General features: G+C 40.5%; 1 protein-coding gene across 1 annotated transcript in view; it reads right to left on the bottom strand.

Moving 5' to 3' along the window:
* SLC9A9 (solute carrier family 9 member A9) overlaps window positions 1-26,056 on the bottom strand; it is a 540,287-nt gene that overhangs the window by 489,944 nt on the left and 24,287 nt on the right. Inside the window, exons 3-4 of the mRNA XM_079923147.1 lie at window positions 8,264-8,341; window positions 5,753-5,829 (exon numbers count right to left, since the gene is read on the bottom strand). Of these exons, the coding sequence (XP_079779273.1) occupies window positions 5,753-5,829; window positions 8,264-8,341 (155 nt within the window). The remainder of the gene's footprint in view (window positions 1-5,752; window positions 5,830-8,263; window positions 8,342-26,056) is intronic.

The following is a 26,056-nucleotide window of genomic DNA, read 5'->3' as shown; positions in this document are numbered from 1 at the left end:
TTTTCCAGAGTGAGTTACACAGAGTCCAGCAATTCTAAGCAAGTAAAATGGATTCATACCATCCCTCCAACTACCTCCAGTAAGAAAAGACAGGTCCATTTCTACTTTGCAATTATATTCACAGCTCATTCTTTTTTTTTTTTTTTTTTTTGTGGTACACGGGCCTCTCACTGCTGTGGCCTCTCCCGCTGTGGAGCACAGGCTCCAGACGCGCGGGCTCAGGGGCCATGGCTCACGGGCCCAGCCGCTCCACGGCATGTGGGATCTTCCCGGACCGGGGCACGAACCCGTGTCCCCTGCATCGGCAGGCGGACTCTCAACCGCTGTGCCACCAGGGAAGCCCCACACCTCATTCTTAAACATTCAGATTTTTCATAATTGCTAGTCATAATGATAAATACAAGAATCTGAAATAACTGAGGACTTGGTTTGTCTGGCATGTATAGTTATTAATTGCAAAACACTACAGGAAATGTAACGCGTCATCTCAGGAGGAGGAAGAGGACAAGGAGATTCTAAGTGTGTCTGTTCTAAAGTCAGACTGGCTATGCCATTTAATACCATTTACTTACTGTGTAACCTTGAACAAGTCTCAACCTCAGCATCCTTGTATGTGAAATAAGGATAATAATAGTACCTGTCTCATAGGGGCATTATGAGAATAAAATGAGATAGAAGCATAGGCCAGTGTGTGGCACATGGGATGCGATTTAAAAAGTGAGCTAGTTTTAACATTAACACCCCATTCTTCATTTAGATCCATGTCCCCTTTGTTTGTTTGTTTGTTTCTTTCTTTCTTTCTAACTAAATTATTATTTGTTTATTTATTTTTGGCTGTGTTGGGTCTTCATTGCTGCGCACGGGCTTTCTCTAGCTGCAGAGAGTGGGGGCTACTCTTCGTTGCGGTGTGCGGGCTTCTCATTGCAGTGGCTTCTCTTGTTGTAAGTATGGGCTCTAGGTGCGTGGGCTTCAGTAGTTGTGGCACGCCATGGGCTCAGCAGTTGTGGCTCATGGGCTCTAGAGTGGAGGCTCAGTAGTTGTGGCTCATGGGCTTAGTTGCTCTGCAGCATGTGGGATCTTCCCAGACCAGGGCCTGAACCCGTGTCCCCTGCATTGGCAGGTGGATTCTTAACCACTGAGCCACCAGGGAAGTCTTCCATGTCCCTTTTTTCCAAATATTTTTGAAACTGTGGCATTTGTTTTAATTCCTCATTAACAGAGAAGCTAAAAGGGTATCATTTTCATTGCTCTTGAAAAAGAAGCACTTCATGGGTACTAATGAGTTCTTAAAACAAAAATGTATGTGCTGACAGTAAGCATTAGGTAGGTTGTCATTGTGATGACACATCTGTGTGGCCATAGAGTGGAAACATGAAGTCAAAGATAAAGGAATAGTCCCCAAAGATGAAGGAGATGAATAGCAAAATAATTCAAACACATGGGTTTTATTTAAAAACAGATATGTATTTAAAATATTTCTTAAGTGATAAAATGGGGGAGAAAACTAGAAAAGATGGTTTGATCCTTTAAGAACAATCCATCCTATAAAAAAATGGTTAAAGGTTTCTTTGACTTTATTGCCAGGAGGATACTGTTAAAATTTCCCATGTAATATGAAAGATGATTTACATCTAATTTTTGAAACAAAATGAAGTTAATAAAGGTTAAGAACTCTTTCATTTAAATGGACCCAATGATCTAAATTACTAAAGTCTCTGAATCCAGCTCTAAAACCAACCTGTAGTTTGATTACAGTGTTTACCTACAGAAGACCATGACCCACTAGCTGAGTTTTCATTCATATTCCAAAATCACTCTTTGTGACCTTCACATTCTCATAAATTTCTGATCCTGGGGCTTTCCTGGTGGTGCAGTGGTTAAGAATCCACCTGCCAATGCAGGGGACACAGGTTTGAGCCCTGGTCCGGGAAGATCCCACATGCCGTGAAGACACTAAGCCCGTGAGCCACAACTACTGAGCCTGCGCTCTAGAGCCCACGAGCTACAACTACTGAGCCCGTGTGCCACAACTACTGAAGCCCGTGTGCCTAGAGCCCATGCTCTGCAACAAGAGAAGCCACCACAATGAGAAACCTGTGCACCGCAACAAAGAGTAGCCCCCGCTCGCTGCAACTGGAGAAAGCCCGCATGCAGCAATGAAGATCCAGCACTGCCAAAAATAAATAAATAAAATAAACAAATTTAAAAAATAAAAATATAATATATTTCTGATCCTGGGCTTCATGGCCATCTGCCAGTTGACTCTCCAGTATTTTAGTTCCCACATTCTCTAACATTGCTCAGTGAGACTTACTCTCTAACTTGTAAACTTGCACAATATTCCCCATACCCACCAGGACTGGTGCACTTGAGAGTATGGAAAATCCAACTACCTCATCCCTCTTCACTAAATGACTACCCAGAATCTGCCTCCTTTATAAAATTATTCTCAGAGTCCAATCTAACTGACTGTCCTGAATCCCTCCTCTTGCCCATTTTATAAACAGAACTGCATAAACTCAGGCCTCCCCCTTCTTCCCCTTAAAAATGTGGATTTCTTTTAGATAGGGTTCCCTAATAAAAATCTCTCATGTCTGTGAGAACTTTTAAGGGGATAAATGAAGAAACAAGGGGCATGTTAGTAAATATTGACTGATTTACACCATTTTTTCTTTAGCTTAATATTCTAAATGCTATTTTTTAGTGATACCAATACATAGAAGTAAAGCACATTTTTTGGCATGAAGAATTTGACTCTGGAGCCAAATTCTTTGGTTACTAATACCAGCCCTATTACTTACACTGTGTTATTCTCTCTGAACCTCAGCTGTCTCAACTGTTAAGTGAGGATAATAACATTATCTACTTAATAGGATTATTTGGAGGATTAAATGAAATAATCCATGTAAAGTACTTTTAAAAAGGGCATGGTACATATTAAGCACTGAATAAATGTTTGTTGTGTTGTTCTTACCACCATTAATTTATCAGAAAGTATAACTGGTCATTTTCTAAGACTTAAGTGTAAGTCTGAGTGACTCACAACAGGAGTCACCAAATTATGAAAGTGTCTGTTTGGTCTGAATTTAAGTGTGTGCCTTTCTTTCAAAATTTCTGATTGTATCTGGAGAACAGCATCAAAATAAATGATTGTTTCTCATTGTACAGTACCCCAAACAACTGAACCTACCAATACTCTTCCTCTATTTCTGTCCATAGCAAAAGTGTGGAGTCGCCCATCATTTCCTAGGGGTTGAATCCAATGGACCTACGCCTATCCCACTTGACCTCTCCTGTGTTAGACACTGTCCACCCTCCATCTACCTTTTCCTTTAACTTCCAGATACATTCCCTGCTGGCTTGCTTCCTGTTTCTTGGGCCCAGTACTTAGTCCTTTGTGGGCACCTCTTCCTTTCTTCAACTAGTGCTGTTGTATAAGTACCTTCCTTTCTCACTCCACCTACTTTCCCCGGATGACCTCATTCTCTCAAGATTTCCACAAGTTGATAGCTCCATATCCACCTTTACTGCCACTGCCTAAGACTAGGCCCTCATCACTTCCAACCTAGCCTGGAAATTGCCTCTAAAATGGTCCCCTTGCTGCCTTTTTCCCACTTCACACGGCCACCAGAATGTCCTTCCTAAAGGATAAATCTGACCTTGTCACGCTCAAGCTAAAGCTCTTCAAGGGTTTCCCTTACCTTGCTGGATAAGATCCTAAAACCTTTAAACTATCTAACCCTTCTGCACTTTAACCTAATGACCCACATTAGGAAGGCACCCTACAAGTTTTTGTTGTTCAAACAAGGAACATGGTTCTAAAAGTTTTGCCAGGGCTGTACTTTTTATTCAAATCGCTTTTCATTATAAATTATTGATCACAGCCTTAAAAATCAATTAGAAGAGTTTTTCAACTCCAGTAAATACATATCACTAGATCTCTTGAATTGAAAATTTTAAGAACAAGTCAATTATATACAATGCACAAGTGCAAGCATACACACACACACACACACACACACACACTATACATTATTGTGCTTTAAAACTAGATGTATAGGTTTTTAATAATAGTAAAGTGTATTATATCAATGCATACACTTACATATACTTAAAATCAGTTATGCAAAGGAAACAGAATAATAATGAAACAGATTATGCCATAATTTGACAGCATTGTCCACAAGTTTAGAATTTGCATCTACTGTAAATCTCAGATTTCCATATTATAGAACTGCTAAAGATCAATCTTGCTATAAACTGATAATCAATCATTTGTAGAGTCCACACATCTCAGAGTCTTGTGTCAATGTATAGGAATAATATTAGGTATGTATAGAAATTCAAGATAAATTGCTAAATGAAGAGGTGGGTGATGGAAAGAGCTACTGGATCAAGAGAAGAAGTTCTGAATTTTGTCCTGACCAAGGTCCTACTTCTCATAGATGGTGAGACTGAAACAATTAATTAGCCTTTCAAGATGTTACATTCCTCCATCTCCAGAAGGAGGGGTTTTAATTACACAGATCTCTGAGGCCCTTGCCAGCTTTGAAATTTGGATATTTAGCTATGGCATACCCACAGAACAGAGAAGCCCCCCCTTGAACAAGCTTTGAGAAAGATCAAATCCACTGTGACTCTCAATCACAAACAGTTGATAGATCTCTTAGTTGTCCAGATTTTATAAGGCTCCCCAGTCTACATCTCTGCAAGCCTCCACCTTCAGGTGCTAAAATCTTCAGCTTCCTCACCGCCTTAACCAAGCTGGACATTTTCATAGAATGTAGCCTGAGTTGTTCTAGGCTTGAATCAATAAAAATTTAACAGAGAATTCAAAATACCCCCCCCCCGCTCCCCACTTTCAGGTCCAAGTAATGAGAGCTCCTTAGCCTTCCAGTGACACACACTAAATATTTCATAAAGAAAAGGCTGGATGAGTGACTAATGTGTGTTTTTAGCCTCAGTTTCTTGTGTTAGGGATATAACAGCTGTATGCAGTAAAATTCCAGGGTAGAACCGGCTGTATCGACAATTTAAGACATCCATGCCTTTGTAGTCATAGCAGCTGTACATGTTTTCTGCAGTGGAGATTTAACGTATTGGATAGGATTATGAGTGAATTGGATTGGCTTCACTATTTTGTACCACATTTTGTTTTATGATGAGCTGCAAGCCAGAGTCTGTATAGTTAGACTTGGGGCTTAGCAGCATAACCAATAAAATATAATGAGAAAAAAACAAGTCTGTGTCCTACAGTGTATCCCAGCAGTAAACAACTCTGCTAATATTTAGAGATGTCTGTCTCAGACTGCTCTCTTGTAAACTTTCCCTTAGAAAGAAAACCCTTAACGTATAGCTACTATTTTACTCCTATCAACTATATATAGGTAAGGTTCTGCCAAGAAGAAGGAAAACGAATGCAATGTGCGTATCTGCGTTATTTAAGCCAAAAAAGTCAACGTGCTTCATATAACTCAAACCAAATTATCCACAGTCCCTAAGTCAGAAGTTCAAAACTCACAGAGAAAATCCAACAGTCTAATTCTAGTTTGCTTTGATTTGAAGACTTGTGTTTGTCAGAAGACATGCAAGCCTTGGAATTGAGTCAGAAAAATGTGTAAAGAGGTGATATACTGAAAAAAATAGACAATTCACCCAGTCAGCGTGAGTCCAGGAAATGTGAGATTCCTCCCACATTTCGAGAGCACTGGCCCTACAGCCTTCTGGAACTTGAGCTCCGAATGTCACTTACCCTATGACGATACAGGAGATGGCAGTTCCCAAGAAGGCATATGTTAAAATAGATCCTAAGTTCTGAAAAAAGTGTCTCTGGGGAGAAAAAGATACATTTTATATAGTACGTCAGCATTTTTCTTCTTAGTGTTAACAGGAAATAAAAATAAATGCAATAAATTGCCCCACCCTTCCCTCACTGTTTAGGCAAATTTTGTTTTTGGAGCATCAGTTCGTGGCCCTATTGTACAAATAAGGCTTAACTGATTTACACAGAAAAGGACAGAGGTTTCCAAAAAATAGGGGAAAAAATACACCTGGAAGGTGACAGGGTAGAGATGAGAGAAACTACTGCCAGAACTGGCTGGACCTGAGAGAGAGGGAAGGGACTGGAGCAATGGCCATGCAGGATTCTGGGATGATTAAAGGAAGACAGAGTTTTTCAGAAGTTTTGTTGTCACTGAAACCCCTTTAACACTTTAAATATACTATTCTAAAAGATTTAAGTTGGGCTTCCCTGGTGGCGCAGTAGTTGAGAGTCCGCCTGCCGATGCAGGGGACACGGGTTCGTGCCCCGGTCCGGGAAGATCCCACATGCCGCGGAGCAGCTGGGCCCGTGAGCCACGGCCGCCGAGCCTGCGCGTCCGGAGCCTGTGCTCCGCAACGGGAGAGGCCACAACATTGACAGGCCCGCGTACCGCAAAAAAAATAAAAAATAAAAAGATTTAAGTTGTCTTTTGACTTTTATTGGATCTCTGATTTACAGTTCTTCTGAATGTGATGAAACAAAACCTTAATCACCTACAACAGTTTATTCTAATGAATCACACAAAATGATACCTAGTCTTGGGGCTGGGGATGAGGAAGGATGACTGGAATAAGTCTAGCTTTCTAAATCTTTTCAAATGCTTGCTTGGGAAAACTCCCTTCCAGTTCTGTAAGTGGCATCTGAGTAGCCAGAACTGACAGAAAGAGGGAGCCTGGAGTACACAAGAAAAATCAGGTCTGTGCTGAAAAAGCAGAGGCTGCTGGAGCCCACAGGCCAAAGGAGGAGAGCCCTAGGAATCTCTGGAGTGGGTGGTGGGCAGCAGAAAAGCAACTGCACTACCTCTGCATCTCAAAACTCATTCAGGCCAGAACCTCACTCTGCAGCACTTGGGATGCTAGCACCTAAACTTCTATGGGAATTACTAATTTAGGAAATGTGAGCATTCAGGCTGCACCTAAGTAATGTTTTGCAAGTGCATAGAAACTGCAAAACCAGACTTTGTCTCTATCAGCATCAACAGCTGAGTATTAGCAAAACAATCTTAAGTTTTCACCCAATGGGTGATGGGTAAACCCAATGTAATTAACAGCAAACTCTTTGGTTATAATCATCTAGAATAATATTGCCCAGTAGAAATATAATGTAAACCATATATGTCATTTAAAATTTTTCTAGTAGCCACTTTAAAATAAGTTTTTAAAAAGTAAAATGAGGGCTTCCCTGGTGGCGCAGTGGTTGAGAGTCCGCCTACCGATGCAGGGGACGTGGGTTCGTGCCCCGGTCTGGGAAGATCCCCCATGCCGCAGAGCGACTGGGCTCGTGAGCCATGGCCACTGAGCCTGCGCGCCTCTCCGCAACAGGAGGGGCCACAGCAGTGAGAGGCCCGCATACCGCAAAAAAAAAAAAAAAAAAAAAAGTAAAATGAATGTTGATAATAAAATGTTTTATTTAACCCAATATATTCAAACATTATCATTTCTGTATGAAATCAATATAAAACATTATTGAAATAATTTACATTATTTTTTGATACTGAGTCTGTAAAATCCAGTGCATATTGTACACTTAAAGCACGTCTTCAGGGGCTTCCCTGGTGGTGCAGAGGTTAAGAATCAGCTTGCCAATGCAGGGGACATGGGTTCGAGCCCTGGTCTGGGAAGATTCCACATGCCATGGAGCAACTAAGCCCGGGTGCCACAACTACTGAGTCCAGGTGCCACAACTACTGAGTCCGAGCACCACAACTACTGAAGCCCGCGTGCCTAGAGCCCATGCTCCACAACAAGAGGCCACCGCAATGAGAAGCCCGTGCACCTCAATAAAGAGTAGCCCCTGCTCTGCGCAACTAGAGAAAGCCCGCGCACAGCAATGAAGACCCAACACAGCCAAAAATAAATAAATAGCCAAAAACCACAAAAAATCTATTTCTATGATAACTGTAGAAAAACGACTGATTAAAATGCCCCAAATATTAATAAATTAATAAATAAATAAAAGTTAAAAAAACAAACAAAAAAGAAAAAGCACACCATTCAGACTAGTCACATTTCAATGGCACGTGGCTATCGGTTAGTATACTGGACATAGCAGGATTTAGAAGAATTCTAAGCATGTCAGATTTGAATCTGTATCACATATGATCTAAGATAATGATATTCTTACCAAATAGGCAAACCCATAAAATAAAATAATTGTTTCCATTAGCGCTGGCAAAATACTCTACTTAATGATACAAGAAGAAAACAATCACTGTATATTTACCTTCTTTAGGCTATATCCGGCATGAAATATAATTGGTGGCAGTAAAACATTGAAGAAGATTTCTGGATCAAATGTCATCTGCCAGAAAAGACAAAAGTATAGTTAAGAAAATGCTCCTTTGGGCTACTAAAAATAAGTTTAAAAAAATTGTTACAGTCACCCTTGCTAAGGTTGTCTGAGGCATATTAACATGATATTAAATTAGCAAAGATGAAAATAAGAGAAAATGCAAACTTAGAAATTCATAATTGAATACAACTATAAATATTTTAAATGTAAAACTTTATTCTGCAGCTAATAAGAACATCAAAAAAACCTCAATGAAACCTCTCTAGGCAAAGAAAACCTTTTCCTTTTACTTTGATTAGTTATTCATTCCTCATATTTTCAGTGTTTTTATTCTATTTTATTTTTTTCTGGTTGAGGAGATTGGTAGTGTTCCAACATTTTAGCTCTGACAAGGATTTATCTAAGGTTTTCCCAAATAAAACATTTTTAGAAATTTAGTCTTACTTTTCCCACTTTATCCCACTCTGAAGTTCAAAATATTTTCTGGACTCTGGAAAAACACATTTGAAAGTGAAACTGGATTTTTCTAGTATTTGTTTATTGGCTTTTACTTAAATGTTAAAATAAACTTGGCAAAAAATTCCTTGGTGTGAAATGCAATGAAATGAGATGGAGAAATTCTTGAATCCAATATCTGCTATTTGCTGGGTAGTCTGAAAATGTTAACTCATTTAATCTTTAAAACCTTCCTTAGGCTCATTCTCTTCTTCCACACTTTCCCTCTCTCTCAATCTCTCTCTCTCTCTCTCTCTCTCTCTCACACACACACACACACTCACTGTCATTCATTATTTCACCACTAAGCCTTCTTACCATTACAGCACTCATCAAAATCTTTGAGATGTATGGGTTTCACAACTATACTTTCTAATTTCCTCCCCCTTTTTGCCTGAATTCTTACTCATCTCTGAAACTGGATCTCAAAAGCTACTCCTCTCTGAAACATGCTTTGATTTCCCAAGTCAAAACTGACTATTCTTTCTTCTATGCTCTTTCAGCACTTTGTACCCTCCCTTGAAGCATATGTGTTTCATAACATATTTTACACAATTATTGGTTTCCGTTTGACTGTTTTCCCAGTTAAATTGGGAAGCCATCAAGGATCACAATGATGCCTTAGTCAATTCTGTGTTGCTTTCATCCCTCCCAGTGCTAGCCCATTGCTCAATATATATTTGCTAAATTGGAAAAAAAATTAATTGCCTTTGAGAGACAAATCTATTAAAATGGAATGAATTATATATATCCCTAACAACCTTACACATTACAGGTAAGAATTACTTAAGTAAAAATTAAGAAAAGCCTTTCTTAACTCCCATTTTTTACTTTGGGCCTAATTGAGCATTGCCAGAGTCCCTCTTCGCTTTTCTGCATACTGGCCCCTCAACTCTACTCTTCTAATATTTGGAAAGGGGAGGGGGGGAAGTAGGAGCCACCTAACTCAGCTGGGCACCCTCTCATAAACCTAGTTATTCCCTCATTGATGCTACAACTTCTTGTACCAGTGAGCATTCAGATAGATCAGCTTGGCCTATCCCCAACTCTCTGTGCCAGTTTCTTCATCTTGAAAATGAATACAATAATCTGGTACCTAATTTTAAGGTGGTTATAAAAATTAAATGAATTAATACTTACAAAGCCCTTGCAGCATTGCCTAACATCTAATAAGCACCTTTAAGTATTTATCACTAAAGAAAATGAAATATCTGAATTAATATTTTGAAGTTATACTATTTGAAGAAGTTGCCCTATTGTTAGGAACTCTTGAGTGTTACAACTGTGTAACATTTGGGCAAAGATATTACTTTTCCTTCTAAGTTTACTCTTTTTTCTAAGATTATCTGAAACACCATTATTGATCTATTTTTGAGGCCTGTTTGAGAGTGTATCAACTGCATATTTGAAAGTTTTTAGCAAAGAGATATATTTCTGAGTTCTGGAGGAGAGAAGCAATGCAGCCGTGATCATCTGGAAGAGAGAATTACAGTGGCACAACATCTTGGACAGAAAAATCCCTCGCCTCGGCAGTTTTTCTGCAAAAATCAGGTTAATCACTCAACCAGAACATTTCAATAATCAGAATGCCCCATTCCCTGCATGCAGGTTAACTAATGTGTTATTGAATTATATTTTCTGGAGCAGCCAGATGAAACTGGCAGGCTGAGAATGGCATGCAGTGTACGAGGATTTATTTGTATATACAAAACAGATTTGTGTTCCTTTCAGACTTGCTATAAGCTTAGGAACTGCTAAATCAGAGTTCTGGGAGTAACTCCAAACCCAGACAATTTCTCAGAAATGGCTGGATCTGCCGCTGCACCGACCTCCAGATGGCGATTCCACATGTCATTTTCCTCAGACTTTGTGTTCAAATCATGGCCTCGGAGGTGAGACTGTTTTTAAGGCCCAAACAATTAAAATTTTTCATTATAGTAGGAGGGGGGAAAAAACCTAAGACAGGTGTGAAAGGGAAGAGCAGAAAGTTAAAAATCTTTCAGCTAAATACATTAGTCTTAAGATACAAATTTTATAGACCAGCACTGTCCAGCAGGACTTTCTGTGATGTGAAAATATTCTATTACTGTCCTGCCCAATACAGGAGCCATGGGTCACATGATCTACTGAGCAATTGAATTGCAAGCTACTGGAACTGAGGGACTGAAATTTTTTTTTCTGTGGCTAGTAACTGTTGGACTGTACATTTATAGACAGTTACTAGAATTAAAAAATTCAGACCATTCAATTCTTAGATGGTTTACTGTCCCATATAAGGAGTGGCTAATTTGGAGCAACTGACCTGAGACTCAGGTGGTAGAATTATGGATGCTTCATGAAAACTGTGAGATTTTTAAATACTGAGATTCAATTCTTAAAATACCAGATAATATGAGACAGAAAAACACCAATATGTTCAACTACTACAAGGATGCAGTAGTTTTACCTATTAACTCAAACATGCACCGGTATTTGGCTAGGAATGGCCTGGACACGTTGATAGAGATAATCAACTTGAAAACTTCCAAAAGCAGAAAGCAAAGGTACCAAGTTTAATTCTCATCAGAAGGTTATAGATACGGAAATTCTGTTTGGGGCTTCCCTGGTGGCACAGTGGTTGAGAATCTGCCTGCCAATGCAGGGGACACAGGTTTGGGCCCTGGTTTGGGAGGGTCCCACATGCCGCGGAGCAACTAGGCACGTGAGCCACAACTACTGAGCCTGCGCATCTGGAGCCTGTGCTCCGCAACAAGAGAGGCCGCGATACTGAGAGGCCCACGCACCGCGATGAAGAGTGGCCCCCGCTTGCCACAACTAGAGAAAGCCCTCGCATAGAAACAAGACCCAACACACCCAAAAATAAATTAAAAAAAAAAAATTCTGTTTGGTCCCGAGTATTAAGCCTTCCAGCAACTCAATATGAACTATCTAGGAAGAAATATCAGTGTTCTAGCAACTACTAAATAAATAAGCACTAAAAGAACCACTTTAATAGGGGACTGTGATTTATGTGGCATATTACTCCCAAAGAGGCCTTTTAAAAACATAGTTTCATCAACTCTGACAGCATTCCTGCGTGGTAACTGGCAAATGCAATTATCCCCTTTTTCCAGAGACAGGAGAAGAAATGAATGGCGTGCCCAGTGTCAATGAATGTGTCAGGGATATTGCTGGAAATTGAGTATATCTACATGGGCAAGCTAAATGTGTGATTTCCAAGGGAGAACCAGGCTAACATAACTACTTAAAGCAAGACTTAGGAGTGTTTAAGAGAAGTTGGGACTCAGAAGTAGGCTTTCATTATTTTCGCAATTCCCAATTCCTTTGGAAAAGTGTTAACACAATAATGCGTTCACTTATCTTCAATGCTTTGTTCATTAGAAATCTAACAAGCCTCTTCTCTGTTGCAAAGTTCTTGAAGATATATGATAGATGGACTGAATCCATGAAGGTTATAGTCAAAAGAAAGACGCTGTGTACTTTCAGTACAAGGCACAGGGTTACGTTGTAGTTCATGGTTCTCTAGAACAGAGACACCACTCTGGGCTTGCTAACCCTGCAGGGAGGCTTGATATTGAAGCAGCGTATGAGCTGGGTTTTGAAGGTTGGGTAGGAGCCTCTCCATGGGACACCAACATACAGAACCATGCTCCTTTGTCTGCCCTGGAAGCAGTGGGCCAGGGTTCACCAAGCCACAAGGGAAACTGGCAGCTTCCTGGAGTTTCAGTTATACTTGATAGCAAGCAGTTTGAAATATTTTAAATATTTTTAAAATGCAGATATATTTAAAAGCGAAAATCAAAACCTGTATGCATTTTTAATGTAAATATGAGAATTCAAAGAAAACTTGGCTTGCTCGGGGGAGACAGCTTTGGGATATACATAGAGACAACTCAAGGGTGTGTGTTTCCTTTCCTCTGCCCTAAGTTTTGGTATGAAAAGCACCAGAGGGGGAGAATGCAGAACAAATTCAGAATATCTGATGAAAATATACCGCCTACTAATTAGATAAGCTTAGTCCACTTAATCTCTCTGAGGCTCAGTTTCATCATTTGTAATATGGGCATGCAAATGCCTACTTCCTAGACTTGCTTTTGAGGATTAGATGTAATAAGAGGTGTAAAGTGTTCTACTTGGTACCTGACACTGATTGTTTCTCAAGAAAGGCTCACTATACCTGAATTGAAATGGAAGAAATCGCTGAAGGAATGGGTTAAGGATTGGAGGCACAAGGCGCACTTGGGGAACAGAAGTAGAAAATGTAGACCTCCTGAGTGATGTGGGAGGAGGTTAAGGCCTGGCTATGCATACTGCCCAGACTATTTACCTCTCTAACCCAGCGGTAATGAACTGAAACTATATTCATTCAAACACGGAAGAAAGTAGAGATATTTTGCACAGCAGGATTAAACAACAAAATGGCTATTGGGAGTATAAATTTGTATAACCTTTTAGTAGAGTAATTTAGCAAAAGGTATCAAAATGTCAAATATCCATAACATTTGGGTTTTTTTTGAAATTTATTTATTTATTTATTTTTGGCTGCGCTGGGTCTTCGTTGCTGCGCGCAGGCTTTCTCTAGTTGCAGGGAGCGGGGGCTACTCTTCGTTGAGGTGCGCAGGCTTCTCATTGCAGTGGCTTCTCTTGTTGCGGAGCACGGGCTCTAGGCGTGCGGGCTTCAATAGCTGTGGCTCGCGGGCTCTAGAGTGCAGGCTCTGCAGTTGTGGCACATGGGCTTAGTTGCTCCGCGGCATGTGGGATCTTCCTGGACCAGGGCTCGAACCCGTGTCCTCTGCGTTGGCAGGTGGATTCTTAACCACTGCACCACCAGGAAAGCCCAGAAATCCATACCATTTGATTCAGCAACACCTCATCTGAGAATTTATCCTGCAGATATGCTTGCACATGTGTAGAATGACATGAGGGCAAGAGTATTCATTGCAGATGAATAAATGGGAAGAAAGAAAGCATTGAGGATGATTGAAAAATGGACTGGTTAAATAAATCACAATATTCAGCTGACCCTTGACCAAGGTAGGGGTTAGCGGTGCTGACCCTCCATGCAGTCGAAGACTGGGTATAACTCACAGTTGGCCCTCTGTATACGAGGTTTTTCCCTTTCTGCAGTTCCTGCTTATCCACGGTTCTGCATCCGCAGATTCAACCAACTATAGATCATCTGGTACTGCAGTACTTGTTATTGAAAAACATCTGCATATAAGTGGACCCACGCAGTTCAAACTTGTGTTGTTCAAGGGTCAACTATAATCTGTAAAACTGAATACTATGCAACTGTTAGAAAGGCTGAGGAAACTGTCTATGAACTGATATGGTTGCTTTCTAAAATTTGCTGTCAAGCTCAAAAAGCAAGGTGTAGAACAGTCTGTCTGGCATGTGTAACAAACACTGCTATGGCCTCACCACACCCCATTTTCTTTTTGTCCTGGCCAGACACTTAGACCACATTTCCTTGTAGTCACGTGGGGCCATATGACAAAGGTCTGGCCAACTGAATATGGATAGAAGTAATACAAATAATTTCCAACCCTGGTCTCTAAAAATCCCCTAAATCGTCCATGTTCTCTGTCTTTCTGCCTTTGTTAGCTCCTGTAGAACATCTGGCAGAGGTCCCAAATACTAGCGACTGGCAGAACCACTAGATTAAAGGAAGGTGGGAATGATTAATGGCCCCTGGAGAAGACTACAGTGGTCCCCTCATGGCCCAAAGGTCACACTGGATTGGAACACAAGCAAGAAATAAACCTTTATTGTGTTAAGTCATAGAGATTTGGGGGTAGTTTGTTAAAGCATTTGGCCTATTCCATGATTTGTGTGGAAAAGGAGGACGTGTAGAATATTTACCTGCATATTATAAATATGTGTGTGTATATATGCATATATATACTATCGTCTATTGCATATTATATATATAAGTGTTATATATATATATACACAATCAGTTGCTTCTGGGGAGGCCAGGGAGGAGAACTTGGTGGCAGGAAGTACGGGGGTTGGGAGAAGGGTTTTCTGTATGTACTTAGTGAGGGATGACTTTCTTTGCCCTGGCTTCACATCTATGGATACAGAGAGGACTGCTGCTTAGAGCAGGGCATCCCAGCATTTTTGCCATCATGACACACACAAAATGAGTATATTGGGTCAATGGGGTAAACTGTGGGGAAATTAGGGTCCTGATGAGACTACTCAGGGATGAAAAGATGAGACTAGGACTCTGACCATCCTCAGCCTGAGGATGAAGGGACTGATATCTCATGACACACCTGTATCCCATCAGCACACCAGTTGGGGAGCGCTGTACAGGATTTAACACTCCTGGCCCTGGTCCCACCTTTCACTCACTCTCCCTAGGAAACAGAGAGTGACTAGTCTAATTGGTAAGCTGGAGTAAACGAACTGAGTGTGTGCATCTCAGCTCCCTCTCTCTCTGTGTTGGAACCGGCCTGCTTGCTCAAAGTGGATGCCCCCGGCTCCTCCCAGACCTAGGGAAGGCTCATGCTGTCCAGCTGGGTCCGTGGCTGGGTGGGTCAGTCTTTCTAATTCTGGGGTGAAAGACGAGCAAGCCAGCTTACAGACTGAGACTCATTATTTTACCTAGCTTTTGCTCTCTGTCTTTCTCATTCCTGTATCTATGTCTCAACTAGCTATAAAATCAGATGGGCAACTATACTGCAACAACAAAAAGTCTTTTTTTAATAAATACTATCAAGTTAAAAATCAGATGGGCAAAAGAAAGGATATTGAATAATGTCTTCAAGATTCCAACCTACCTTTTTTGTACCCTTTGAACGTTAAGCCACATGAATGTATTACTTACTTAAAAAATAAATTAAAGTCATTTAAAAAAAAAGGTGTCTCATGTAGATTAGTTTGAAGGGGCCTCAAGTTTAGCCTGGATGAAGGGAAACCATTGTCAAGAACCAAAATGAGCACAAGGTAATGACAATGTGAATGAAGGTGACTGTGACAGAATGGAAAGAAAGGCCCAAACCCAGGAGACATCCATTCATTCAACAATATTTACTTAGAGTAAGTAAGATCAGGACAAAGAATGGTAAGGATATAAGTTTAGGCAGGTAAGGAAGCCATACAAGCAGCAAAAAGATAATGGATTACTGTTTTTTAAACATGGGGAGAAATCCTGCTCTTGACATTCAAATCTGTGGAACGGCCAGGTTAGGAGATAGTTATTCAGTGAAAAGCATTCTTCCATTTTTCCAGATGGTTTCCTACAGAGCTCTTATATGTGGCAGGGACTCATCAGAGAAACAGGCTTTACCTCCTGTAGGCTGTTGTTTAAGAAATACAGAGTGCCACAGATACACAGGCTGTCAGAAGGAGAAGCTGCCTTAGACGTCACCCAACTTAAGGGTCTGCAAACTGATTTCTGCCAATCCCTGGGCTCCACGGAGGGAGTGGTGGTGATGCGAAGTGGAGACAACTGCGCTGCGTCCACCCTGGCTCTGCTCTCCAGGTTCTGCCTGAGCAGTTTTGATTTCACCTGTTTCACACATTGTGAAGGATTTTCAGATTTTCTTTGAATGAAGTGTTCCTCTGCTAAAAAATGTTTGAAACCCTGACCTAACGTTGTCCCCCAGAAAGTTCAAGGGACATGTGGAAAATCACAGGATCACTCAGAGGCACCACTGAACTTTGAAATCCTAAACCAGAGCTGTTTCTCTTTTTACTATATTTATATTCTTAATTTTGCTTCAAACAAGTTTTAAATGATGTGTCAGAGTTGAAGACCCTTCCCCAGAAGTGACCAATACCCTGAAGTTAGAAAGTGTTTTCCTTCCATGACTGTATTCTTGTACTTCATATACATGTATCCATAGAAATAATTAGTATTATTTGTGTATTTTTAAATTTTACAGAAATTTAGCCATAACTAGCCTTTTGTATCCTGCTTTATACATTCAGAAGCGTTCTTACAATTTATCTACATTAATACATGTGGATCTTGTCTATTCGCTTAAACTGCTGTATAGCCTTCTGTTGGATGAATATATCACGATTGTTTTTTCCCTTCTCTGATAAGAGAATTAGGGCAATTAGGTATTTTCCTATTTTCACTATGACTAAAAATAATGCAATAGATATTCTTGCACTTAAGCCTTTGCATACATGTGTAAATTTCTCTAAAAGAGGGAAATACATAGCAGTAGAACTGCTGGATGATAAGGTATACGAATCTTCAACCGTAGTAGGTTGAAGTAACTTTAAAGTGGTTACACCATTTACACTCCACGGGAAAGTATAGGAGTATTTCTCTACCTTCTAGCCAACACTTAGTATTGACAGATTTCTAAGTTTTACCAGTAAGATATATATGAGCTGCTACCACATTACTGTTTTCTTTGCATTTCCCATTACTAATGAAATAAGCATATTTTCCTTGTTTATTGGTCTTTTGTGACATCACTTTAGTGATTTTTTGGATCATACCTTTTACCCAGTATGACTTTTTCTTGTTTATTAGTTCTTCACACAACCTGATTACTATTCTGTTTTGGTTATTTACACTTCAAATACATTCTTCTATTCTCTCACCCCCTTAAACTTTTTAACATTGTTTTTTAACTTTGTCAGTGGTGTCTTTTCATGCAAAAGTTTTTCATTTTAATGTAGTAAAACTTATTCCATTTTTACTTTGATTCAGCTTTTGGTAACTTCTTTAAAAAAATCTTCTCTTATCTTGATGTCATAAATATATTTTCTCCTAAAGTTTTATAATTGGCTGTTTACCCTAAACTTTTAAAAGCCTAAGGAAAGGTAAGGGTATAATAATAAATAAATAAAGCAAGTTGCAAAGTTTGAGAGACCACCTGATTTAAATCACATAGAAAAATATGTAAATATATTTTATTTGTAATAATAATTATAAATTATCATTGAGAAATTGTGAGATTTCTCACAAAACTATGATGACTTTTCAAGTAATTAAAATTCTAGAAATACACTATTGTGAACATTATACATGCAAAAATGACAGATATAAGCACTGGTATTTCATTGGAGGTAGGTAATGTTTATAAACCCAGGCAAACTGAAGTGGAGAATTGAGAACAAAACATTCATATAATTCTAAATATTTAGCTTGGCAACACGGAGGTGTGGAAACAACACTGAACTCAAAGTCAGAAGACTTGGTCCTAAGGCCATTTGGGCCACAGATTAATCTTGACCAAGTCACATAAGCTTTCAGAGCCTCAGTTTCTGAAACACAGGGGCGATATCTGATCACCTCTTGGAATAATGGTGAGACTGAAATGGAAATAACTACCACGGAAAAGGGAATGCCAGTCATTATAATTCAGGCAGGGCTGAAGCTCAGGGTCTGTCTTCCTTACTTATAGACTACTACAGTTACCACTTGTCAATTAATTACAATAATAAGTAATAATTAAAAAAAACCCTGACATTTCCATAAAGCTGTTACAGTTTTAAAAGTGCCTTCATACATAGACTCTCATTTTTTCTTTAAAACAACCTTTTGAGGTAAGTACTGTGAACACCCCATGTTTACAGAGGTGGAACCGAGGCTCAGAGAGATACGTGGCTTTCACAGAGTCACACCTTGTAAGTAGTAAGACTTGGACTCAAACCTTAGCTTCTGATTGTGAGTCCATTGCTTTGTTGATAACAATAAAGATAACAAAACTAACAGTTAATATACCTTGAACACTTACTATGAACCGGTCACTATTCTAAGTGCTTTATATGTATGTTCTCATTTGCAACTCACAATGACCCTACAAAGTATTGATAGTTAGGAATATCCCATTTTACAAACGGGGAACTTGAAGCATAGGAAAACTAATCATCTCATCCAGCATCACACAGCTGGTAAGCAGCATTTGAACCAAGTAATATGACGCCAGGGACCACCTTCTTAACTAAAGTAGTCCATCTGCCATCCACCTATGGGTTCAGGTTATCCACTCCACTATTGGATGTGTCCTCATGAGCTTCAAATACATAAAGACCACCACATTTTCCAGATCATTGCCACAGCACCTAGACACTGATGGGCAGACAGTCTCCTATGTTTCTGCATAAGATTCTTGACATATGAACTGACCTCTGTTACCTTTGTGACCCTTTACTAAGGTAACCATACCTTCTGGTTTGACCAGAACAGTCCCAGGTAATGCCTGTTGTCCTGGCCTAATTATTTATCATGCCTCACTTAGCTCTCAAGAGTTCCAGTTTGAAAATCAAATGATATGGTCTCCTACTCCCGACCCTAGACACCCAGACTCCTGACCTTTTAACTCCCTACATATAGCTTGGATTGGCTGCTGGTGCCCTTTGCTGTGTGGGTTGCCTACCCGCCTTTACCTCCACTAGCTGTAGTATTAACACAACAGGGGGACTCCCTGGCTACAGATCAGCAGGGGAAGAGAAAATAATAGGTGTGTGTGAGAAGGGCCTGGTGCCCCATCTCACCAAGAGTATTCATTCCTCAGTACCCAGGGGAGGGTTGCAAAAGGAAAGACATCCAACAGAACTGAAAACCTGTGCCTCAAGAATGATTTCCCCCCTAATCTGGAATTGATCTTAATCTTGGCCAATTTTTATATTATAAGCCAAAGAAACTGTGCTTTCCAACCCTCGGAATATACAGGAGCATCACAGTCCCACAGAGTTTCTTTTTTGCCTTACAATTTTTCTGAGTTTGCATTATCTTTTTGGTCCTTAGTTTTGAAGTGTGCTTGCAGCTTCCCCATCACAAGACCTCACCACAGAGCAACTGGCCTGGGGAAGCTGGACAGGAAAGGGCTGAGTCAGCAAGGACTACAGTCATAGCAGGCATGCTTGAAGGGATTTGGGGGAAGTGGGGTGGGGGGGGGAGGTGCTGAAGTCAGCAGAAAATGATACCATACATCTTGATTTAAAATTAAAATGATGTATTTTTCAAACAGTGCATTCACCTTAAAAATGATGCATTAAAAAAACAACACCAAACTTCCTTCAACATGCCTACTTCAAACTTTGTCTCAAGGAGGAAAGTCATGCTTGCCAAGGGCCGATGTTAAGGAAGCAGAGTAACATTTACAGCACACCTAACACTAAATAACTTTTTCTCCTTTATTTTGTAAAGCTAAAGTGGGTATCACTGATCCCGGTTTTATAGATAAAGAAAAATATGAGAAGTTAACTTCTCCAAGTCTCAATGCTGAAAGTGGCAGAGGTAGAATTCAGCCCTAGGTGTAACTGCAAAACTGCAATGGACTGAATATTTGCATCTCTTCAAAATTCATATGTTGAAATCCAACCCCTAAGTTGTTGGTATTAGGAGGTGGTGCCTTTGGGAGGTGATTAGGTTGTGAGGGTAGAGCCCTCATACATGGGATTAATGTCCTTATAAAAGAAAACTGAGAGAGCGCTCTCATTCTTTCTATCACATAAGGACACACAGCAGGAAGATAGCCATCTATGAATCAGAAGGCTAGCTCTCACCAGATACCAAATATGCTGGTGACCTGATCTTGGGCTTTCCACCTTCTAAAACTGTGAGAAATAAATGTTTGTTGTTTAAGTCATCCAGGCTATGGTAATTTTTGTTATAGCTGCCCAAAAGGACAAAGACATAAACCTTACGCATTTCTCTATATCACCTTAGAGGTAGTCAGTTCAAGCTGAAGATATGAAGCTCTAATAGTGAAATTTTAAGACAATCACCATGTGAGAAAGAACTTTTTTGTGAGATGAAACATGTGGCGTGTGGATCTTTTCAGTTCTCCTAAAAATGCAATGGTATAGGCATATATTCAGTGGTATGCTAGTAAATCATCTCTCTGGAGTAAAAAAAGCCTACAAGCCCCGATTTGCAGCAGTTGACAATTTCTGTAGTCTAAATACTCCTACCACGGCCCATTTCAAGTTGCCAATGTTTGATCAACTGGCTTGCAGATTCCTGGATATTTAATAAATAATCAGCTCTCAGAGCACAGACTCTCAGTACTCCACTGCATTATTTTACTTCAACTATGTTTTAACTCATCATTTGGATACTCTACTTGCACACATAACCTATATAAAGCTTCTCAGACTATTGAAGGTATAGGAGACCAGAATATATTATATCCCCCCAAATATGCCTTTTTGGCCTTAGAATTATTTTGATCTGATTATTTTGAGAAACAGCAGACACAGGAGAAGCTCTGAAAACAGACTAGAAGTTATCCTTTTGTAAGGGAAACTTACATCAGGAAACTTACCCGTTTGTAAGGGTGTTTCCTTCTAGGAAGAGAAGGATGACTCTAAATCATATGAAACTTATCAATAAAAAAGGCACAGACTTAAATCTGCATAATAACCTTACCCTCTTTACCATACATGTCCTGGTCACCTTCCTAAAACTTGCCTCCCTTACACACTTCGTTATTTTAGCTAAAGATGGTACTGAAGCCTGAATTCTAAGCCATCTCTTTGGGTTACTCATTCCCTAGATTTCTCCCAGGTATACATGAAATAAATACGTTAATAAACTTCTGTTTGTCTTTCTCTTGTTAATCTGTCTTCTGTTACAAGGGCCCTAGTCAAAAACCTAGACAGGCAGAAAGAAGGATTTTTCTCCCCTACAAGGGTCAATGTGTTAGACACGGGGATTTTCCTTCATTGAAGGCTTTGTCACCTCTGCTGCTTAGAATACTGTCAGCCCCTTCAGAGGTTGCCAAGACTGAAAAGAGCCAGCTCACGCAGAGTCACGCCCTTCCCAGAGTAGCCCACATCCAAAGACAAAATGATTTGGTATTTTAGAGTCCAGGCCATCTCAGTTCAACTGTGGATGACTCTGAAGAGCCAGTCTAACTCCAGAGCTTCCCAGGGAGTTAGACAAAATTGTTGGGCCTGCATCACAGCTTAACTTCTCCCTTGGCCCTCTCAGGCTTTCTTCCTCTTCCATTCATAAGGTGTTGATCTCAAGGGCACTTAACCATCCCACTAAACTCCACCTCTGAGTCCTCTAGGAACCCAATAGTCAGAAAGAATGGTGAAGGGGGGACTTCCCTGATGGTCCAGTGGTTAGGACTCTGTGTTTCCACTGCAGGGGGCACGGGTTCTACCCCTGGTTGGGGAACTAATATCCTGCATGCCGTGCGGCATGGCCAAAAAACCAAAACAAAACAAAACAAAAAAGGAGCAGTGAAGAGAATCTGAATTTGTAGACATTCTTGATTCAAACACCTCCACCTGAGGCAGAACTCTGTAAATCAGACCATGTCTAGTTAGTCTTATAATTAAAAATGGATCTGAGAGGAGCAGCTGGGAGACTCCTAAGGCAAGACAGGCTCACATGGCATCAGGAGACAAGCCAGTTAAATGCACAGCTTCCTTAAGGTTCTCACCTCTCTTGATGGTCCCCACCCTTCCTGTGCCACTGATGCCTATCCTACCTTCAGGCTGTATAAGCTACTAATGAGGAGCTTCTTAATGACCTTTGGGAAGAACCAGGAAATGCAGTTGGATGGAACCTTCTATAACTACTCACTGCAGCCCAGCAATGATAAATGTGCACTCTTGCCACAGTTTAATGTTTTAGAAGGAATCAAGCAAAGAGGAAAGAAATTGAAAGATCCATGTTAAGTTTTATCTACTGAGACTATAAGCCTTATGAGAAATCTCTCTTTCTCCCTCCCTCCTTCTCTCTCCCTCTGTTTGTCTCTCCTGTACCCAGCCTCCTTTTCTCCCTCTCCCTCTATCCTTAATTATTTGGAGATGAGACTGCCAGCAATTCAACCCTCTGAGTAGCAAAAAGCCATCACAAAGCCCTGGCACTTCACTCTGAGGAGAAATCTGTGATAGATCCTTGGGTATAAAATGGCTGACAACTAAGACAGGACAGCAGCAGTGAGAAGCTGCAACTGAAAAGCAGAGGAGAATACTTCATTATATCACCCACTCACTTGCCAGGGTCCACAGAGTATCAACCATGTGCCAGGCACCAGCACGCATGTGCTGTCAGCTGGGAATACAGTGTGACCACAGACAGACCTGGTCCCTCCTCCTTTCCTGGGGCCTAGAGTCTGGTGAGGAGGCAGACATTAATCCAACATCATCGATATAAATCTTAATTTACAACTCAGCTAAGATACAGTAGGAGGACACCCACTGGAGCTTTGAGACGACAGAACTAGGTACTGAAGTATGGCAGTGTGGGATCACTTAGGGTGGGACTGAATGTTCTCACAAAGCTAACAGCCCCTAAGAGCATCCCTATCTCAGGCCAAGAGCCCGTGTACGTACTGGTGCTGCTGAGACTCAGAATATAGTAAGATTTCAGAGAAGAGCAGAATTTTTCAGGAAACATCAAAAATAGTTAAAATAAAAATAAAATTTTAATAAAATATGAACTATTCTATTGGTCCTTAAGTTAAGGTGTACATATGTTAGGAAGTAAACAAGGTGATCCACCTGAGTGTGCAAAAAACTTTTTATATTTTATTTTTATCTCATCCTTTAAAAAATTCTAGTTTGATACTGCTTTTTAATATACACAGTACATTGGTACAATAGTACTTTCATCTCATTTGTAAATAAATAGGCATATATTAGGTACACATAATAGTGTTTTACTGATGCACATATCAAAGTATGGAAATCAGTGTTTTAAAGTACTGAGCAGTTAGCTGGTGCCTAATAATAACAATTAATATTTACTGAGGACTTATTAATGCTGTAACATATTATCTGGTTACATGAATTATTTAATTTAGTCCTCATAATAACCTTTTGAGGTTGGTACTAGTATTGCCTCATTTGACGAAACAAAGGCACCAACGGTTAGGTCACATGCTAAAGATCAGGTTAAAGGTAGACCGGGGGCTTCCCTGGTGGCGCAGTGGTTGAGAGTCCGCCTGCCGATGCAGGGGACGCGGGTTCATGCCCCGGTCCGGGAAGATCCCACATGCCGCAGAGTGGCTGGGCCCGTGAGCCATGGCCGCTGAGCCTGCACGTCCGGAGCCTGTGCTCCTCAACGGGAGAGACCACAACAGTGAAAGGCCCACGTACCGCAAAAAAAAAAAAAAAAAAAAAAAGGTAGACCAGGGATTTAAACCCAGGTATTCTGATTGCAGCGTGGGGCTCTAACCATATTATGCTGCCTCATACACGCCAGTTCCCAGCACGTATGTGTTGATGTTTAAAAGAATAACATTTTGGTGTTTTTTGGAAAGATCACCTAGGAGGAATATTTTGTTCTAACACACAATAAATACAAGACATTAATAATTACAGAAAATAGAATCAAATAACAAGGTATAAGTCATTCTTTTAAGACTGGCCTCCCATGGAATATATTTCACCATGATCTTGAACTGAGTAGGATAGGGAAGTGGAGAGAATAGCTTCAGAGCCCTCAGCCACCCCCATCCCCCCAAAATAGCTTTGAAAACCTGTCCTTTGATAGCTAAGTGGATGGCTACACGGCACCCCAAAATGCTAGTCCATGGTGTGGTCTGCCATGCTGGCTCCCATATTTCCTAAAAATGTGTCTGTGCTACCACTTTAAGTCCCTTCTGGAACCAGGCAAATGGATGACCAAATGGACGTGCTAAGATGGTCCAAGACCAGGCAATAGTCAGAAGGCAGAGGTGATTGGAAGATGGGTGGGCATCTCAGTTGTTTCTCTCCATGGTGGTCCGGGATATTTTCTCGGGCTCGAAGCCAAGAATCTGAGAAGCTATCCCTTTACTCCATAGCTGCTCTCCTCTTATCAAATTTTGTCATGTTAGAAAGAGCACCATGCCAGTGTTCATCCTACCCATACACTTTCACATGACTTCTTTCCTTTCCCAGCGAAGAGTGAGTATGAGAGATATCAGTCCAATCTGTGCTCTAATCACATGACACTCCAAGAGACCATTGCCACCAACAGTTTTTACATTATTTTGAGTAGCTAGGCTTTTTGTTAAGAAATAAAATCAGACAGCTGGTTGGAATGCAATCCCTGCCACAAATAAATGTTCCAGTGGTCAGTTTCCTTAGAACATGAGTCCTGAGTGATGATCTGTGAAGCAGAAGAAAGGAAGTCCTAAGAGTTTTTGAGTGCTGCCTCCATAGCCCTGTGTTAGAAAGCCGAGCTGCCTTCCAGGTGGCAAGGGCTTAATCCAAACTCTACCACACAGATCTGTCTAGGGTAATTCCTAACCCTGCATTGGGGGTGCTCCAAGTTACAATCAAACTGTAGTAGAATAACTCCTTCGTGTCTGGACTGTGCCTTCTGAAGGCCAGACTGCAAAAGTTGCCAGGATGCTAGGCAGAGCCTGCCTGTCTTTGGGGCACGGTGTTCTGTTATTTCTACATTTTCTGCATTTTCACTGCCCAGTCCAAGTGGACGTCTCTCTTCTTCTCCTCTACCCTTCTCAAACACAACAAATAGAATTTTTCCAGAACTTTTTGTATAGACAAAAATGGTCTTGGACGTTGATGAAAAATATAGCAAAGAACTGGCAAGGGAAGAAAATGACCTCCAGAAAGCAAAGGCATCTAGTCTTATTTAGTTTTGCCCTCTGTTTTGAAATTCTCTGCTTACAGATCTCTGCGTGGCTCACTCCAACTTCATTCAGATCTTGGCTCCAGCTTCACCTCCTCAATGAGACCTTCCCTGCAGGACATACCTAAATACACTTCTCTCACCATCCCCTCATTTTGTTAACCTTTCTTTATAGCACGTGTCTCCATCTGGCATTAGATTATGAATGCTTATGTTGAACTGTACTTCATCTATCTCTCCCCTAGAACCTAAGCTCCATGAGATTGAGGACTTTGTTTTGTTCACTACTGTATTTGCATCATCTAAAACAAACTGGCATATGATTAGTGTCCAATCAATAAATATTTGTTGAATGACTAAATAACTAAAGAAAATCTATGTTGTTCAATGACTAAATTAAAACCAAATGGAACTAATCACCAGGGAAATGCAAATCAAAATCACAAGGACACAGGAGATATCATCTCACACCTGTCAGAATGGCTATTATCAGAAAGACAAAAGGTAACAAGTGTTGACCATGATGTAGAGAAAAAGGAACACTTTTCACACTGTTTGTGGGAATGAAAATTGGTGCAGCCAGCATGGAAAACAATATGGAGGTTTCTCAAAAAATTAAAAAATAGATCTACCATATGATCCAGCAATCCCACTTCTGAGAATATATCCAAAGGAATTGAAGTTAGGATCTTCGAGAGGTAGCCACACAC

The sequence above is a fragment of the Stenella coeruleoalba genome, assembly GCF_951394435.1.
Source record: "Stenella coeruleoalba genome assembly, chromosome: 5".
NCBI lineage: Eukaryota > Metazoa > Chordata > Mammalia > Artiodactyla > Delphinidae > Stenella > Stenella coeruleoalba.
Note: the sequence above shows the minus strand (reverse complement) of the source record. Positions and strands in the feature narration are given on the sequence as shown.